At 36.9% G+C, this 18,174-nt stretch overlaps 1 protein-coding gene across 2 annotated transcripts in view; it reads left to right on the forward strand.

The window, feature by feature from the left end:
* Window positions 1–18,174, forward strand: part of MYBPC3 (myosin binding protein C3) — a 62,000-nt gene that overhangs the window by 8,372 nt on the left and 35,454 nt on the right. The window contains exons 2-16 of one of the 2 annotated variants that reach the window (XM_041426442.1): window positions 925–1,191; window positions 3,148–3,243; window positions 3,473–3,559; window positions 3,701–3,849; window positions 4,772–4,889; window positions 6,226–6,274; window positions 7,267–7,311; window positions 9,528–9,584; window positions 10,217–10,219; window positions 14,303–14,326; window positions 15,073–15,239; window positions 16,035–16,167; window positions 16,401–16,403; window positions 16,816–16,940; window positions 17,520–17,625. In XM_041426442.1, coding sequence (XP_041282376.1) covers window positions 925–1,191; window positions 3,148–3,243; window positions 3,473–3,559; window positions 3,701–3,849; window positions 4,772–4,889; window positions 6,226–6,274; window positions 7,267–7,311; window positions 9,528–9,584; window positions 10,217–10,219; window positions 14,303–14,326; window positions 15,073–15,239; window positions 16,035–16,167; window positions 16,401–16,403; window positions 16,816–16,940; window positions 17,520–17,625 — 1,429 coding nt within the window. The remainder of the gene's footprint in view (window positions 1–924; window positions 1,192–3,147; window positions 3,244–3,472; window positions 3,560–3,700; window positions 3,850–4,771; window positions 4,890–6,225; window positions 6,275–7,266; window positions 7,312–9,527; window positions 9,585–10,216; window positions 10,220–14,302; window positions 14,327–15,072; window positions 15,240–16,034; window positions 16,168–16,400; window positions 16,404–16,815; window positions 16,941–17,519; window positions 17,626–18,174) is intronic. The other variant, XM_041426526.1, reaches the window with a different exon arrangement.

Raw genomic sequence — 18,174 nt, forward strand, 5'->3', positions numbered from 1 at the left:
AAACTTACTTAACTAAAACCTAATCTTGAGAGAGATTAGGATACTCATTACTTGTTTACAGTTTCCTCTCTGCTGTGCTACTTTGATTGCATATGAGGTAAAACATCATTTGGTTTATGCTTGTTCACCCTATATATTAATAATGTCATTAATTCTCCTTATAAGCTTCCTAAATGTTTCTTGACACGGTGAGGAAATATTTTAATCTACACTTTGAAAGTAATTAGAAAACTAATTGTTGTAGAGTGTCATGTAGGCAAGTACTTCAACTTTTAATGCTGAAGTAAACTTCTGAATGCAAACAACAATTGATATCTTTTAGCTGGAATGAATTACAAGGGTCATCACAGGAATGTGAATTCCTTTCCACTAAAGCCTTGATCAGTCAAAACAGAAGGACTAAAGATGAGCCTTTAATTCCTTGTGGTGCATTAGGGCACAGGTTACTGCACAAACTGCAGTGTTGTGGAAGAACAGATCCTGATCCTTTGTAACAACCATATTAAGAAGCTTTTAGGACAAAATTAATAAATCTAGATGAAAGTGCATGGCAAATTAATGTAAACAACTAGATATGTAAAAATATATTCCATGCCATCTTGTCATCAACCAAAACATTCACTTATGAAAAATCAGAGCTCAATATGGGGAAAAAGAAAGAGGAAGACAGAAAGTGAGGTGATTTTGCTATCCATTCCACTTTATTTCATGACAATGTGGAGGTGATATGATGTCTCAGTCATACACAGAACTTGATAAACTCAAAGGCAATTCCACAACTTCTCTGTGGAAAGTGTTGTAATTTATAACTTGCATGGGCAGATGGGAGAGAAAGGAGACAGCTGCTGCAGCCACAACAGCTGACTACACCAGATATGCCACAACTGCAAAACAGATTTTAGTGAGCCCTCTCTCTTTTTTTAGTTTCTGCATTTACCAAGAAGCCAAAGACAACAGAGGTGACAGCCGGAAACACAGCTGTGTTTGAAGCAGAGACAGAAAAGTCTGGCATCAAGGTGAAATGGCAGCGAGCTGGCACAGAAATTACTGAAAGTGAAAAATATGTCATCAAGGCAGAAGGCAACAAGCATTCACTGACAATCAATAATGTAGGAAAAGAAGATGATGTGACATATGCTGTAATAGCTGGAAGTTCCAAGGTCAAATTTGAACTCAAGGTCAAGGAAGCAGGTACATCATTTCCTATGCAATTCTGGTTTCATCAGTATTTCCAGTCCCACATGAACTTTCACAGATAAAGCCCATGGAAATTAGCCTATTTTAACACTGTAAAATTTCTCTACCAGCAATACCTCTGTTTTGCCCAATTATTTGAAGCCGTTCATTCATATTAAGCTGAGGAATACATTTCCAGTGGCTGAGACACCTCTTTCCAGGTGTCAGAAGTCCACAGAGAAGAGATAATAGGGGAAATGTCAATTCTTTAGAGTTCTGTCACGCATTTACATTTAACTACTGAAAAGCAAAGCAAAACTAATCTAACCCGCACCCTGACCTAAACTAAGATGCCTGATCTTAAAAGTGGAATTTTCTTATAATAATTTAATTTAAATACAAAATTGTAGCAATTGACAAAACACAAGTTATACTGTAATATTTCTAGAAGCCCAAACATTCCCCAAAATTGTCTCAAAATCTCCTGCTACCAAAAATGAGTATTTCAAGAGGAGCTTGAATATGAAGCGTAACCTTTGTATTATTTGTGTATCTCCCATTATTACTACCTTTGTACACATTAAAAGACCAGTTATGTGGAAGTTTCAAAAACTTTCTCAGGCTTTTCCTGGGAATAAATTTAAAGAGTCAAATATCCTGGAATTTTCTCATGAAAAAGTACCTGAAGATGCTTAGGATAGATGAAATCACTCATTTTTTGAAACATTTTAACCTTCCGTATCCCTTTTTCCCCTCCAAAACTGTATCCATTTACCACTTCTGGTATTTGACATTTTGCTTTTTAACTTGGTGAAAAGCCTCAAACTCAGATTGTTTATATCGCTTCCTTTTCTTTGCTATCACTGTTTGTTCTAGCAACATGATGAGACCTTGTGAGACCTTCTGGTCAGCTGAAAAAAAAAATGGAGGAATGTTTAACATGCCTCAAAACGCCCTGTTCCGTATGCAAAGACAGGGCTTGGCAGATTATGTGCAAGGGAAAATCCTGGTATGGATTAGGACAACTTGACAGCTGTCAGAGCATGCAAAAATGTGGTCCTGCTGACTATCTCATACTGAAAGCAAACTGGTCCATATTGTACTCATTACATTTTCCTCATTGCCTTTCACGTTAGTTCCATGTTGAGGCTGCTATAGGCAGAAAACTTGCAAATAATGCTATGGAGCACAGTGGAGTAGAGTTTGTAATGTTACAGAGGAAATGGATTGCCCATTATTATTTGGAAGTGGCTCCACTACCTACAGAGAAAAAATATCTTGCTGCAACTGATCTATTTCAAGAAATTCTACCTCCCTCCATCTGCTCCAGTTGCTCACTCCTACTCCATTTTCAGACAATTCTGTCTTCTCCATTGTGCCAAATGCATTTGCCTAAATTTGTCTCTGAGGTCATGGTTTAATTGAGAGGATACAAACTTCCATAAGCCAGGGGAAGACATTACAGATAGATTTTTAAAATACTTAATCCATATTGTTTACTAGCAGTGTCTAGAGCTTTTTCCAAGCTGCAGAAAACAATAGCCTTTGTAATATTACATTCCAACAGCATCATTAAACAAAATCTCATTAATAAGCAAACTGTTTACAAATATAAGAATTACATCCTTTTTCATTACCTTTTCTGTTTAGAAACTGACAGTAGTTACTTTTGTTTACTGACATTTGCAACAAATAATAGCATTATTCATCACCTGACAAGTTTCTACATATCAAGACTATAGAATTTTAAAAACCAGGCATCAGTTCTTTCTGAGCTCAGCAAAAGAAAAAGCCTCATCTTCCAGCTTCAGTGGGCCCCTTCTGCTTCCAGCACATCCTCTAAGCTCTAGGAAACAACAGCTAATTTCTCTGCATTTCCTAAAATATATTAAAGCCTGTTCTTTTGCAAAATTTCTTCAAAAAGAAAGAGGAAATAGACTTTCTCTAATCTTGGCTTACATTCATTTCCAGAAAAGAGTGAGACAATCACTCCTGCAGAAGCTGCTCCAGCCCCAGCTGCCTCAGAGTCACCTGCTCCACCAGCAGAAAGCAGCCAAAACACAGAAGGTAATAGAGAATTAACACTGACATCAAGTCTGGTTCATTAGCAGAAGGGAAGAACATCCACAGGCACTTCTTAGTATGAGATATAGACAGTAGATGAAAGCAGACCATAAAGAATAAGGAATTTCAGAGGCAGAAGAAATCTACTGAGAAATTTTTAAATTAATTAACTAGTTCTCTATATAGTTTGATGCAAAAAATATCTAAATAGTAATTATGATGTTTATTGAAGTTTCATCTGCTGAGACACAACCAGAAGAACCTCTGGACCCCATTGGGCTCTTTGTGGCACGACCACAGGATGGAGAAGTTACTGTTGGTGAGTGCAAAATGTTAGTCAAGTGAAGTTTGTAAACTGTACCTGTTGCTTGACTATCAGCTCTCCAAGTATAGAATGACAGCAGTGATACAACAGGTAAACATAACTCATAATCTTACTTTAATCTACTTCTCCTACAAGGTGGAAACATCACGTTCACTGCCAAAGTTGCAGGTGAGAGCCTGCTGAAGAAGCCATCAGTGAAATGGTTCAAAGGAAAGTGGATGGACCTGGGAAGCAAAGTGGGGCAACATCTCCAGCTACATGACAGCTATGATCGAAACACCAAGGTACAATTGGCAGAGTAGGGTTCTCAGTCTTCTAGGTACTAATCTTTACTCTTAAGACAATATAAACTAAAATATGACTGTTTTGATGTTAAGGTACCCAAAGCAACACACAAAGCTGTACTTATCCACAGAAGTCTGTGTTTCAACCACACCAACAAGAGACAAGCTCTACTGGAGGATTCCCGCATACTTTATCTATGGTGAAATGAGAAAATATCTGGAGGTCTGGGGGAGTAGTTTTGCACGTTCTACTGCAGGATTCATCTTCCCCTCAAGAGACTTGGCATATTTAAGAGAAAACTATCAGACCGCTATTTAAGCATAGTCTATTTCGGTCTTAATAGGTCAATCATTCTGCTATTAGTGCTGGAATTGATTGCTCTCTTGGCTTCTCTAGACTGCTTTAAATAACTGAGTAAGACCCATTTTTTCCAAGAAATTTGTCCAAAGGTACCTGAGCAGGAACACGAGTCTGTGCCACGACTTTGCTTCCTCTGTGGTACATGAGCCACTACCACCCTCTCCTGGATGGAACCGGACAGGCTCGCCCACATGGGCCACTCCTTCCACTGAATTCTGGCGTGTTCTGCATACGGTCTGGGAAGAGGATAAAACTGCTTAGTGAAAGCTTTATTGCTGTTTCCAATGCACATGCAATTAGTGTATGCCCCAGCAGAGTTTGCTATCTTTGTATCCTCCGGAATACCTGTACTGACAGCACTCTTCAGCTGTTTCTACTGAAGTGGGGATTATAAGTAATTTTTTGTTACAGTAATGAGTTGGACACTCACGAGGTTCTTAGTTCTAAAAGGACACAAAGACTTAGTTCATCCTTTGTCTATTTCTCTTCGTGAATTCGCTCTCTCAGGTTTCACCATTTCATTTTCTAACTTAATTATTGTATCATTGGTGTCTCTTCTAGGTGTACACCTTTGAAATGGAAATCATAGAAGCGAACATGACTTTTGCAGGAGGGTACAGATGTGAGGTGTCTACCAAGGACAAGTTTGATAGCTCTAATTTCAGCCTGACAGTCAATGGTAAGGTGAATTACTGCCATCTATTATTCTTTTATCTTCTCGCCCCTGTATTTTTTTCCTGTCCACTACCAATTCTTTCTGGTACATAATAGTTACTAGACAAGCACAAATATGAAGTATAGACCTGAAGATCTAGAGAAGAGAATGGGATTGGGATCATTAGAAATACAATTTTGTTGTCACTCTGGTCAGAACTCTGATGCTCTTCAAGAAAGCACGCACAAAGATGCAAAACTGGCCACCTTTTCTCTGGCTTTATTCTGGTTTCAGGTTCATTCTTTCATGAAGTTTAATTCCACTAGAATAGAAGTTCATTCTTATTTTGGCAAAAGTTCAGTACTAAAAATGGATATTTGAAAAAGATAGATTTAGACATGTGACACTACTGTCAATTCCTTTTTCCTTCCTATATAAATAAATTCAACTCATACAGAAGCACCTTGTGAGATAAAATTGCTTTAAGAGCAGATGATTCATTTTACTTAATTCAAGGTGCCACCCTCACAAGTGCTATACTGAAAAGTTTATAAAAATTGAAAAGGAAGTACTTTTCAACATCAATTTGCCTTAAGTGTGCAAAAGTTTAAGTAAAAGGGTATAAGCATGGACTGCCTGAAAGAGCTGAATATTTGGACCGTTTCTGGTTTCAGCAATTCTTTTGAAGGGGCTGCAACATTAACTTGTGTCCAGCTACCAGTGAACCTAATGTTAAGACAAAAGTTTATTAAGTTATTTGATCATCAGTGTTAATTTTGGTAGTTTCACTAGACAGGACTCATACGACTTCAGAGCAGCAACTGAGAACAGTTTTTCTCCCAGCAGCAGCAGCACACCAATTTATGCCAATAATATAATAAAATAGTCTCTATACAACATCCTCAATTAAGTTTCTGTACAGAGGTACAGAATAGTTCCTACATAGTTCCAGGAATTTACCTCTGCTGTCAGAGGATAGATTATAATTTATTATTAATAATAGTATTCAGTAGATATCCAGTCATACTCTCATTAGGGTTTAAATACTCTGTGAAGACACTATTGAAATTAAATTTTTGCAGCAGGAGAATTGACAAGCAAGAGGTAAAGTAGTCCATCAGGCTCCAGGGTATTATGAAACACAAGACAGAAATAAGTTATCAAAAAACCACTGGATGCTGAAAGCTAATTAGTGATACATGTTTAAAGATGATGTGTTAATCTTTCATAGAAAATTAATCACAATTTACAATACAAGAATTTATTTCTAAAAATGTCGGCAAAGCGAAACTTTAGAAATAGCACTGTATTTTCTGCATTTTGTTGACTTGCTTTCCCATTTTTCTTTTTGTCACATCAGAAGCACCTGCAAGTGGAGACTTGGACATTCGAGCTGCCTTTCGCCGCACGTGAGTACGCACAGCAGAAACCTGTCTAGATCAGGCTGCACATCCTTGTGGAATTCAATACTTTCCCAGATAAAACTAGCTAAAAACAAAGCTGTTGTACAAACAAACACAAAGATACAGATGTCTACTAAGAAAATATTTCTACTATTAAAATACTACAGAACTCCTGGAAATCACCTAAGAGAGTTTGGACTTTGTGCTAGTGTAATAATCACGCTTGCCTTCAATTAGACCATCCATAATGTGTATAATTGTAACAGGAACTCCAGCATCTTTTTTCCAGGTCTGCAAGCATTCTGATTGTATCTGTTTTCATGGTCTATACCTGTATTAGTTGAATGAAGACAATGACATTGTGAGTGGTGAAAACTCATCTATACATAATCTTAGATATTAAAGGCTGATGTTGAAAAGACCAATCTCCCCCCATGTTTAATACTTTCTGATGTCTCTCTTAATGGAAGATTCACAAAATTGGTTGGATTTTTTCTAGTGTTATACATTAATATGTGCTCTCTTTTTCCGTCATGCAATAATATACAAGTTTCTATTTTAGTTTTTGTATGTATTTTTGAAAAGTTACAAGAACAAGAATATTTTGACATCTATTTCTCTAAAGGACACAAACCATCTGTGGCAACTCTTTGAGTATTTCTCTATAAGCCCTATTTTTAGATGAGAATTTTTCTAACATTTATCACAAAGAATTAAACAAGCTAGCAGAATTTGTCTACAGTTAAGTCCATCTGTAGGTTTCTCACCAGCCTCACTGTGAAATAGTGGCCACTCACTGCATTGTGTTGTTTCACTGCAGTGAAAGGAGAGTTTCTCTTCTTCTTAGCACAACTAAAAGAATTCCAAATCAGTTGGAAAGGAGTGCAGTGTGAGCAGCTTCAGGCTGTTCAGATTGTCACTTTCTCCTGTAAGAATGAAGCCAGATTTTGAACTGAACTGTTTAAATCTGAAGCTTTGTCTTTGATACCCTCACTCAGGAGCCTAGCAGGAGGGGGGAGACGGATGACTTCAGCTTTTCTCAGGTAGTCACTGACTGTGTCAGCAGACAAACTCAAGTCTTACAATGAACTGTCTCTCTCTGCTTAAGAAAAGAAAAAAAAAAACAAAAAAAAACCAAGCCCACAGAATTAAGATGCAGCTTAAATTTTAAATAAATCACTGTTTGTAATCTGTAGTATTTATATGAGCTCAATACATACAAATAAGAAGTAATGTAAGACAAAAAAAAAGAAAAATTAAAAAGATAAAACATAAGAATATAAAAGGATAGATAAAAACAGATAAATAAAAAAAAAAAGAGTAGCTTGGTAGTTCAGTGAGAGGCAGATTCATCCAGAGAAAGCGCATGTGTTTGGCAAGTGACATCTCACCCTTGTCAGAAGAAAAAAAGTAACTTTAAATTATATGCATGTCTGCCCCCTCTGTTTTACATATTTTCCTCTCTACTGAGCACATTTTGACTAAACTTGCTGTTGCTCACAGAAATGTACCAACACAACTGAAAATCTGTTGTTTCCTGGCACACTCCTTATCATATTATCATTAAATTTTTCACTCTATGCCTTTTGCTCCTAATGTTTTCTACTATAGCAAAAACAGGAGTTCTGAGATTAGACTTAACTATATGCATGTTAAAGCAATTATTAGTCTTATACTTCAAAAAAGCTAAACCTTGATTGCTGTCCTTTCCTGAAACTTTAACTACCACTTATGAAACAATAAGGTGAATAGTTATTCTCCTAGCTGTAGACCTGATTTACTGAATATTTGCTCACAGGAAATCCTTTCCAAATTTGGGATTACAATAGTTATTTTTATGTACATTTTATGCTTGCAAATATGCAAATTCTTGTGAAAATAGGGCCAAAACCACACCTCTCTGTCTGAGCCTCATACCCAGGAAATTATCCTTTCCAGTACTGTAGTATTCTGAAAGTAATCCAAGATGTAAAACCAGTATTTTCTTTTAAAAAATCTCTTCTCCCAGCATATTTCAAATTGCACAGACTCTAAATTGTTCTTTAACCTTATATTGTTCAGCAGCACAAGAAGCTTGACACTTATTTCTTTTTTTTTTTTTTTAAACAGTACTGTTAAAATAACAGTACTGCCCATCATTTTTCTGTTGAGGTTGTTTTCTTATTTCTAAAAATTCTTGTTCCTGCAACACTGAGTTTTCCCAACACTTTGATTTACATTCTATAGACAGACTGTTTTTTTCTGAAGCAGCTAGGACTGTGTGTGGACAGAGGCAGCATTATGGTCTACAACTACCACCAGTACAACTAGAAAGAAAAAATTCTGCTTATGAAACAATAATGAAATTCAAGGTGTTACTTCTGGAAGAATATTAATGCTGTGAGATGGAATCACCAGATTCTTTCACTCAAGACAGCAGAGATGTTAAAGAGCAGCTGGTCATTGATGATAGTAGACTGGCTGAGATGAAGAAAATACATTTGGGCTTTCTAAATCCTGTCTGAATGCAAAGATGACCTTTTTTAAGGAATAAATCTAAAGAAGTTATTGTAGTGACTTTATGCTGTTTCCAGAGTAGGTCAGTATTACATATGTTCAGAAGCACAGCTAAAACCCACTGGATCAGAACACCAAAAATAACATTGTGCATTCCATCTGAGTTCAGCATATGCCATGGGCAGAACTACACATCAAAAAAATCCTGCCTGGTGCTTCTTGTTTCCACAGACCAACTCACCACAACATTGCTTGCCATGATGCTTGTTGAGCAAAGGCACATCCAACTGAAAGGCAGATCACAGAATTCCTCCTTCAACTCTCCCAGGCACCATTGATGTGACACTTTTTTTTTCTCAGTGTGATGAATTCTGGTAACACAAAGAGCCTCAAGAAACTGCTCCAACTGTAAACAATAAACACACTCCTGAAAGACAGAGGAAAGAGGGAAGCTTCTGCAACACCTCTATGATAATGAATACATTGCAAATTAATATGATGACCAAATTAATACCCCATACAACTTCATGCGAAATCGGCACAGAAAAAATACAATTTCATTACATTTATTTTTAAACCTAAATGCAAATTAATATGAACACAGAGCCTGCTTAAGTCACTTTCCATGTCAGTGCACATTCTAATTAATTATAAACCCATCTACTATTCCCCTACAAAAATATGTCATCTATATAATGTTATAGTCTCAGAAGCTATTCGCATATCCTTCTGAAACTAATTATGGCTTTCTATTACTGTACAGTACCGAGGGACATGATGATGGGGCAGAGTTTAATTTCAGCTCCCTACTGAAAAAAAGGTGAGTAAAAAAATCCATAGACTTAGAGAAATAAGGCTTCTGTTGAACAACTCTGAAACACCAGAACTGGAATAAGTGAAAGCTTCACCATCTCAGAATCCTTGTCATTTTCCTAAAGCAGCTCTAAATGGAAGAAGCATGACAGGTAATTATGGCTACTTCCTGAAATACACAGCATTTGCTGCATTTCTGCTAGGTTTATACAGGGGGAAATAAAAAAGAAAAAAAATAATCTTTCCCAAGATAGAAAAGGCTTGGACTCAGGTAATTACATGCTTCCAGCAGCTCTTTTCATGGAGGCAAGGGGGGGATTAAAATGCCTATTTATAATGCTATCCTATTAAGAACCAACATTTTTTGTTAGATACCTAAATGTAACTATTACACTATTCAACTATATATTATCTATTATATAGATATTCTATGTTGCATAAATATGACAAATATGTTTTACTCTTCCAGTTGTAATTCATATTTCTTTCTGTTACTTTTACTTTCACTTTTTTTTCTGTAATTTCTTCTCTAATTCTCATCTTTCCTTGATGCATCTGTTTTCATACCTGTTTACTTATGCTCTTCTCTTTTTACCAAACTCTTAATCTGAATGTTTTGGATTCCACTGTTGCCAACAGAGAGTAAGCTTTCTCTTTAATTGTATTATAAATGCATGGGTCAGACTGAATATAAGAGCCTTTTGGTTTGAAATAATGCATGCATACATCATTGTCTTCTTTACATGTAGAACACGATAAAAATTGCATAGTGTAAAAGAAAATTATTGACTGCTAATTTCTGAGACAGAAAATCTTTTAAACAGTTTTAAGTTTAAAATTAAGACAATTTCATACAATCAATGTATGTCTATGAATGTGTTTTGGTTTTAACCATCACTTTCTTTCATGCAACCAGTTTTAAAACTTCCTTGAATTTCCAGATTTTCTCAATAACCTGCTGCTTTGTATACCTGTTGTCACAGTATTTAGAATCAGAAAAATCATTTGCCTAATATTGTTGCCTATCAAATAGGTAATGAAGTTTTGCTTGCTTCTTTCTGTTCACTGACCCTGGCCACTCACTCTTCAGGTGTCTTTCCAGCACCTGAAACTATATAAAAACTTGTCACTTAGATTCATGTTTTGCAAGTCTAAACTCTCTTAGTTTAAGTTTTCACAATCAACTACTTGGATGAGTGTTGTGAATCTGTGTTCAGTCTCTGCTCAGGCAGTGGTATCACTATTTATAAAAACTGTTTTATCCTCACAAAGAGTACAAGATCATGCTGAAAAATTAAGTAACTTCCTACAGAAGGCAATAAAGCCACAATGGCCTCAGGTTAATTCACCCAAACCTCAGTGGGGCAAACAAGGCCACATGCTGCACAGCCCCTGTGTCCCACTGCATGCAGGGCATCTGTCCATGGGTGAATCCTGGCTTTGCAGTAACACCAAAAGCAGAACACTTCAGGGGGACAGACGGATCAGACAGAAAAGACACCTAACAAACTTTCTATAGCTGACATGGATATCTAAGTTTCTTGTTCCACCATGAACCCAAATAGTTGTAAACAGACTCTAGTTTCCATGGAAGATGTAAGGCATAAAGCAATTGCTTGTCTTCTTTATAAAATTTGAAATAAATGAAAACCAGCATGAAAATATTTGCATCATTTCACACAGGGTCTCCAGCTGGAATGAGGTGCTAAGAGCCCCTCTCCTCGTGCCTTTCTCTTTTGTTTCATAAATAGTTTTGAGCAATAATCAAACTCAAAAAAGCAGTAACAATCGTCAGTATTTACATAAATGTTACATTTATTGATTTAACTATTTATTGTTTATTAGACTAGAAATGTGATTTCTTAAAAGAAGCTTATAAATTTCACTGCATTTTAACAGTGTTTCTGCCATCCCTTGACTTAGCCAATCTCTGCCTAGTGAATTTAAGAACATAAATTCACTGCTTATAGTTGTTTTTCACAGCCACTTCAGAAGTAATTTGTGGACTCTTCAGTCTTTGCACACCTCAGGCTGAAGACCACTTATATTAATGAGAACAGATAGGCATAAAATCTCATAATGGAATGAAATAATTCTTCACTAAAACAGAACAGGAAAAGGGATCTCATGCTGGGGAACTCTCAAGAGCTATGCAGACTCAAACAGAATCAAGAATTATTCTTTTACCATTGCTGCTTTCTTACACCATTTTACAATTGTCCCTCGATCCACAGGTAATGATCATTCTATAATAAATAGCTTCACTATAATAAAGAGCTTCATTTAACACTGTATCTCCTATCACTGTAATTTAATTAACTGGTGTTGACATACAGATGTCATGGGCCAAGGAGAGGTCATTGGGAAGAGGAAGGGAACAGCTGTCACAGGACTATTAAATGAGATAGTGAGCAGAGACCTTGAAGGAGGTGACAGCTGACAGGGTCCAATCAGTTGACAGTAACTGGATAGGAAGGAACCATTTCTGGGATGTACAAAACTATTTTTAACCCCTCCACATACGTTTAAAACATATCAGCTGCATATTCCATTTACAGCAGCTTCACTGAGCTGCATCTTGATGCCCCCAAGTGCATAGCTAACCTATGAGGTGATCTCTGGGAATAAGGATCCCCAGCATCAGGGAGAAGAGCAGAGGAGGGGCAGAAACCTCGTGAATCCAAGTGCTCTCCTACTTTTCATACACTGCTTAGTTCCTGTTGGTAGGGGAAGAGTACAGCTTCTCTGGGCAAACTCTGTGTCTTTCTGGGATCAAAGAGAATATTTTAACAAATGCAAAATAGTGAAAAGGACTGCTGGGATGGAGAAAATTTTGATCAAAGGCAAACACTTTTTTTCTTTCCATTTCCAGAACTCAGCTAAACAGAAATTACAGCCTCTAGCTTTTAGTCCCATTTTGCATGAAACTCAAAAGCAATCTTAAACAATTAGTATTTCCTAGGAAGAGACTATATTCTTTCTTATGTTCAAACTTCTTATATTGCATACACCAGAACAGTATTGCAAGATAAAACAATGGGATGACACTGAGTAATGGAAAAGCTAAAGCAAAAACTAGGGAAGTCTTCTCAGTAGTGAGAGATATTCGACTCCTTTGGGACTCCTTTGAAATTGGAAGATTTTTCTCATTATGTACTTAAAAATAACTCACACAAAATATTTCTCCATGAAATCTCCATGAATGGTCCCACCTGCAAATTTTCAGATATAGAATGTGTATATACAGACAAGCCTATAAGTAGGCAGATAGAGAAACTACCAATATTTATATAATGTCTTAAGGAAGATGAAAATATTTGAATCTCTTAAGTCTTCCTTATTTCCTATGATTTTATATTTTTTAGATACAGTTTCTCAACAGAAGTTTGACTGTACTAGTACAAAGAATTAGAAACACATTAGAAAATTATTTGCCCTTAGTTTTATATAGTACTTCGTATTTAATACTTATATATCTATTTAAACCTACATGTATTTAGAAATATTTGAAAGCCACTCCTTGACATGATCAGGGCAACAAGCCCAAGAACTGCTTATGTAAAAAAAATCTTGATCTATGTGGCAAATCAGTTCAGTTTGCCTGTCTCCTGCTAAGCAAAACTAAAAACTATTTGTAGCAGCCTCAAACTAAATGATAGGTATGTAGAAGAGGAACCCTGGTAACATTTTTTGGTGATGCAGACGCAGTGTTATGGCAAAGCAAATACCCAGTGTGCTGCTCTTATCATAGGCACTTCAAACTTCAGCTCCTTCTATCAATTCAGTGAGTGCTGGTGAGGGCTTGGGGCTTAGCGAGTGCTAAACCACTTTGGAGATACGAGATATTGCCGACCGTATTGCAGCTCAGCCTCACTGAGCAGAAATCCCCTTTCTTGATTCCTTTCTGTTCGAGAGCTACAAGGTGCTGGAAATTCCAAGCTTGGACTGGAGCACTTTAATAAACACACTGCTCCTCTTGCAGGCAGGCACTTTTTTGGCAGTGAAAGGAGCACCAGAAATGTTTGGTTATATCTGCTGTCTGGACTGACTGCTGTAGTACTGTTAAGTAGCACTGTTTCTCACAGACTAATTGGACTGTTATTTTCCTGTAAAAAATGGAAACACACCCAATAACATTCCACTTTTCTCTGCCTCACCTGCTGCATAACTCATCTTCTTGTTGGGGTTTACCACTGAACATGACTTTAATAAAAGGGTGTGTTCTGCTGCACCAGAATCTTCTTGGTGCTGGTGATAGTCAGAAACAACAGTCACAGGAACTTTTTTCTTCTAAGAATTTTTTAACATTTTTTAAAAAATGCTACTTCTTCCATCATTTCTCTATTTACCAAAATGCAAACTGTGAAGGCAAAAACACCATGATGGCAGGGGGAAGTAGTTATTTGTTTCCCTGGAAGGTGATCAGCCATAAGTAGGAATAAACAGAAGTGTTTGCACTTAGCATATAAATCCCACAATGGAACTGCACATACAAAGTGTGGGGGAGAGTTTGATTTCAGTATGGATCAGCATTTCCCTCAAGCCCTTTTCAGAGCATTTGCATGAATTCCTTCATCTCCCTGCTACTGAAGCACAGACATGCTCTGCTGAGGGTGAAGATGAGATTCATGGCTCTTTTGTACTGACACACGATGCTCTTTTTCTTGTCCCCCTGGGACGCTGTGTGTTTTCCCACATGGTTCTCGGCGTCCTTCTGGAGTACAGCAGCTTTCTGCGCCCTTCCAACCGGTAAGGTCATGCCAATCTCTTTTTCTATTTATGATCTTTCAAACAAAGATATGATGACAGATAAAAAAAAAAATCTCACCCAAAGACAGACAGCCAAATTTTCCCCTAGTTTTACTAAACCAAACATTCATTCTTTCATAATCATTAGTTCTTTGGCTAAAATATAAAATAAGCCATTAATTGTAAATACTGTCTTGTTTGTTTCTACTCAACAGTCTCTTTATGTTTTATAGATTACTACAGACAACAGTTTTCTTCACAGCAGATGATAAACCTTAATAACCTGTGATTCTTTTTAGTGAAGATAAAAATTGTCCTGAGTAGAAAAGGATATGCCTCTTATCTACATAAACCAAGTGCCTTTTTCTAAGCTGTTGCCAGCATATCAATTCAGTTCCTGGCTTTGCCATGTTCCATGTTTTTTTCATTAACGATGACAAGAAAATAAGTTTCCTTATGTTTGCATTACCCATCATTACAGGAATTTAAAATGTATTAGTTTCTGTTGTTAGAAATAAACCCTTCAGGACAGAATTCAATTTTAATCACTATATATAAAAATAAAATTAAAATTAGTCACCAGGGGTTTTTTTTCATTATTTTGCATAATAATATAATAAAAAGTTAGACTGTTAGTTATTTTTTTAAGAAATGGCTTCATGAAGACAATATGTAGCTGCCAACCCTACAGCTTTCTTTAAATACTCTTAATAGTAGCACTCAGATACTCTAATCCCTTTCTGCAGAGGTGAAGGAAAATCTGAATCACAATCTGATGTTGATGTCTGGGATATCCTGAGGAAAGCTCCTCCTACGGAATATGAGAAAATTGCTTTCCAGTATGGTATCACAGATTTGCGTGGGATGCTGAAACGCCTCAAACGCATAAAGAAGGAAGAGAAAAAAAGCACAGGTTGGGGAGATGCTTTTCTTCCAAATATAGTGTTCATATCTTCTTTACAGCAGTGAGATACAAGATCATAAGAAATAGTAATTTCCTGTTCCAGTTATTACCCAGCCTTCGTATGAAATACTGATTACTAAAGATTGCAGCAATGCCCAATACTCTCAGAGCTACCTTGCTCTGAAACTCTGGACATACTGAACATGCTCACTTCACCAGTGCCACAAGATTGGCCCCTTATATTTCCCTGAACATAAAACAACATCCCCTACTTGCCCCCCACCCCAGTCAGTCAGTATGTCAAGCAACAGTGATATATTTAAACAATTTAATTTTCATTGGTGTGATACCTTTGGAATTCTTGAGCATTTCCTAGTCCTGTGAAGTATTATCTAATTATAACTGACTTTTTTAAAAGGCAGAGAAGGCAAACAGTCTGCATTCATCAGTACTGAGAGGAACAAGTATAATTTTCCTACATGAGCAGATGTAACTCTGTTTAGGATGTGCTGAAGTACATATTCACATCTTATTTAGACTATTCTACTTTGCTTATTTTGGTTTGCAACACATGCTTGTTGTCCTACGTTAAGGAAAAACGGTACAGGATGAAGAGCAGACAGAAAGGGTAAAAATTCAAACAGGGATGCAGAAACTGGGAAACATGTTTAAGATGATGGTAAACAACATGAAAGATATGATGACAGATTTTCATTACCCAGAATTTAAAAAAAAAACAAAACAAAAAAAAAAACAAGTACAAAAATGATAAGGTTTTCTTTTTGAAATCATTCTTTATCATAGCATTCCTCAAGAAACTGGATCCAGCTTACCAAGTAGACAAGGGGCAAAAGATTAAATTAATGGTTGAAGTTGCCAATCCAGATGCTGATGTGAAATGGCTGAAGAACGGACAGGAGATCCAAGTGAGCGGCAGGTAAACTAGAAATATGAGAAATCCAAAAAGGAATGAGCTACGGCTTGGACAAAGTGAAAAATCTAGCTTTTCTTAGAAAGAAAGGAATTAACAGGGAGAAATAGGAGCTGAGAATGAATCTGTGTAGTGCTATGGCTCAGAGTCAGTTTGCTGCTGTCATAACTTTTTCTTTTTTCTTCCCTCTGCTCTATATATCTACATGTGGGACTGGATGCCTTCATCTACCAACTTAGCAAGTAAGTCCTGAGATTATATTCTGCTCTTGATGGGTATATCCAGGGTTCAAATGCACTTTCTCCTGATCTGGGATATACCTCAGTGTAACTTGTATGTAAAATAAATTTTCAGTGATTTTGTGCTGAAGCCATTTTTAATGGTAATCATGCTAGATCTTAGGAGAGCATCCAACACCATTCACAGGATCACATCTCACCCTTGGAGGAACATTCCCCATAATTTCCTAAGCTAGTTTCTCAAACATTGCTGCTATTCACTGCACCAGGACAGGCCTATTGAGCTTGAGTCCTTACAAATCTTGCCACTGTTATCAGAAAAATAGGAGGAATCTTTTTTTTCTTCCAGGCAGAAGACAGTGACTGGGTCCAGAAGGGTTTTTCCTTGATAATTACACTTATATTCTCTTTTCAGATATATTTTTGAGGCAGTTGGGAATAAGAGAATACTGACCATAAATCACTGCTCTCTGGCTGACGATGCAGCATATGAATGTGTGGTAGGGGATGAGAAGAGCTTCACAGAATTATTTGTAAAAGGTGAGCAATGGTAGCAAAAGGCAAGAGATCTTCCCTAACATTTAGCATTGAATTACTGTCATCTTCTCTACTCTCAGATTTATCTTACAGGAAAGAAAACTCTTAAACATATTAACAAATTCTGAGATCTATTGAAGTAGGTATTTTTCTTACAGTTAAATTGAGGAAAATTTTGTCTAACAGTAACCAGGAAAGCAGAACAGTGATAGTTATCATTAATTCTCATTTGGAAAGTTATTTACATCTCAACAATGGGGCTAGAAACTTACTTTAAAAATCTGATTCTGCTCAAGACAAGAGTGTGCCCCAAGCTCTACAAGCAGATCAAATAGTACAGAAAAGTAATGCCTCCTGTTTAGAAATTTAGAATATATATGAAAACTGTTTAATCCTATATTTTTATTCCAATTAATGAAAAATGTCATTTGAAAACTCTGATAGGGTGATCTGGCATAGTCAATCTTAAGTTCTAAGACAGAGATCATCACCATTTATTTGTCCAGGGACTCTTCCTGCGAAGTAGAGAGTGGTCTCCAGCATTTCAGAATACTCTTTTAATAAAATTCTCTTTATTTTCAGAACCTCCGATCCTGATCACTCATCCACTGGAGGACCAGATGGTGATGGTTGGAGAGAGAGTGGAGTTCGAGTGTGAAGTGTCTGAGGAAGGAGCTACTGTGAAATGGTAAGGGAATAGAAGGAAAAACCAAAGGAAACCAAACCAACATGAAACCATCTTCCTCCATGGAACATACCAGGAGGTGTGGAATAAAAAGGGAGAACACATCCTACATAACTGTTTTCATGAAAAGACTGTCCCTCCTCCTATATGTCAAATATTGAGGAGGAACCGAGAAGCAAAAGTATGACACAAAACTCCAGATTAAGTATAGATATTTTATGGTGTCTCTAGAATTTCTTGCTCAGTGTTTACACTTCAGTAATGTCTAAGTGTTGCCCAGACTAACCAGATCTGTATTGTGGTGAGTTCTCTGTACTTTTTGAAATCTTTTCAACTGCAGTGGGGCATTTGGGTTTCTGAAGTATTTTTTCTTAGGTAAAAAACTTAGTGTCTCTTGAGACACAGAGGGAACACATCTATGGTGATCCTGCAAAGCTGGTCATTATGCTTACGCCACGAGACAGATTAAGATGACACTTAGACCATGGATCCTGTTTTCTTGGGCATTCCAGCTGAGCAGGATCTGGAAGGTGCATGCTGCTTGGGCAGGCA

This window comes from Onychostruthus taczanowskii, unplaced genomic scaffold, assembly GCF_017590055.1.
Source record: "Onychostruthus taczanowskii isolate IOZ18803 unplaced genomic scaffold, ASM1759005v1 scaffold1, whole genome shotgun sequence".
In the NCBI taxonomy this organism is placed as follows: Eukaryota; Metazoa; Chordata; class Aves; order Passeriformes; family Passeridae; genus Onychostruthus; species Onychostruthus taczanowskii.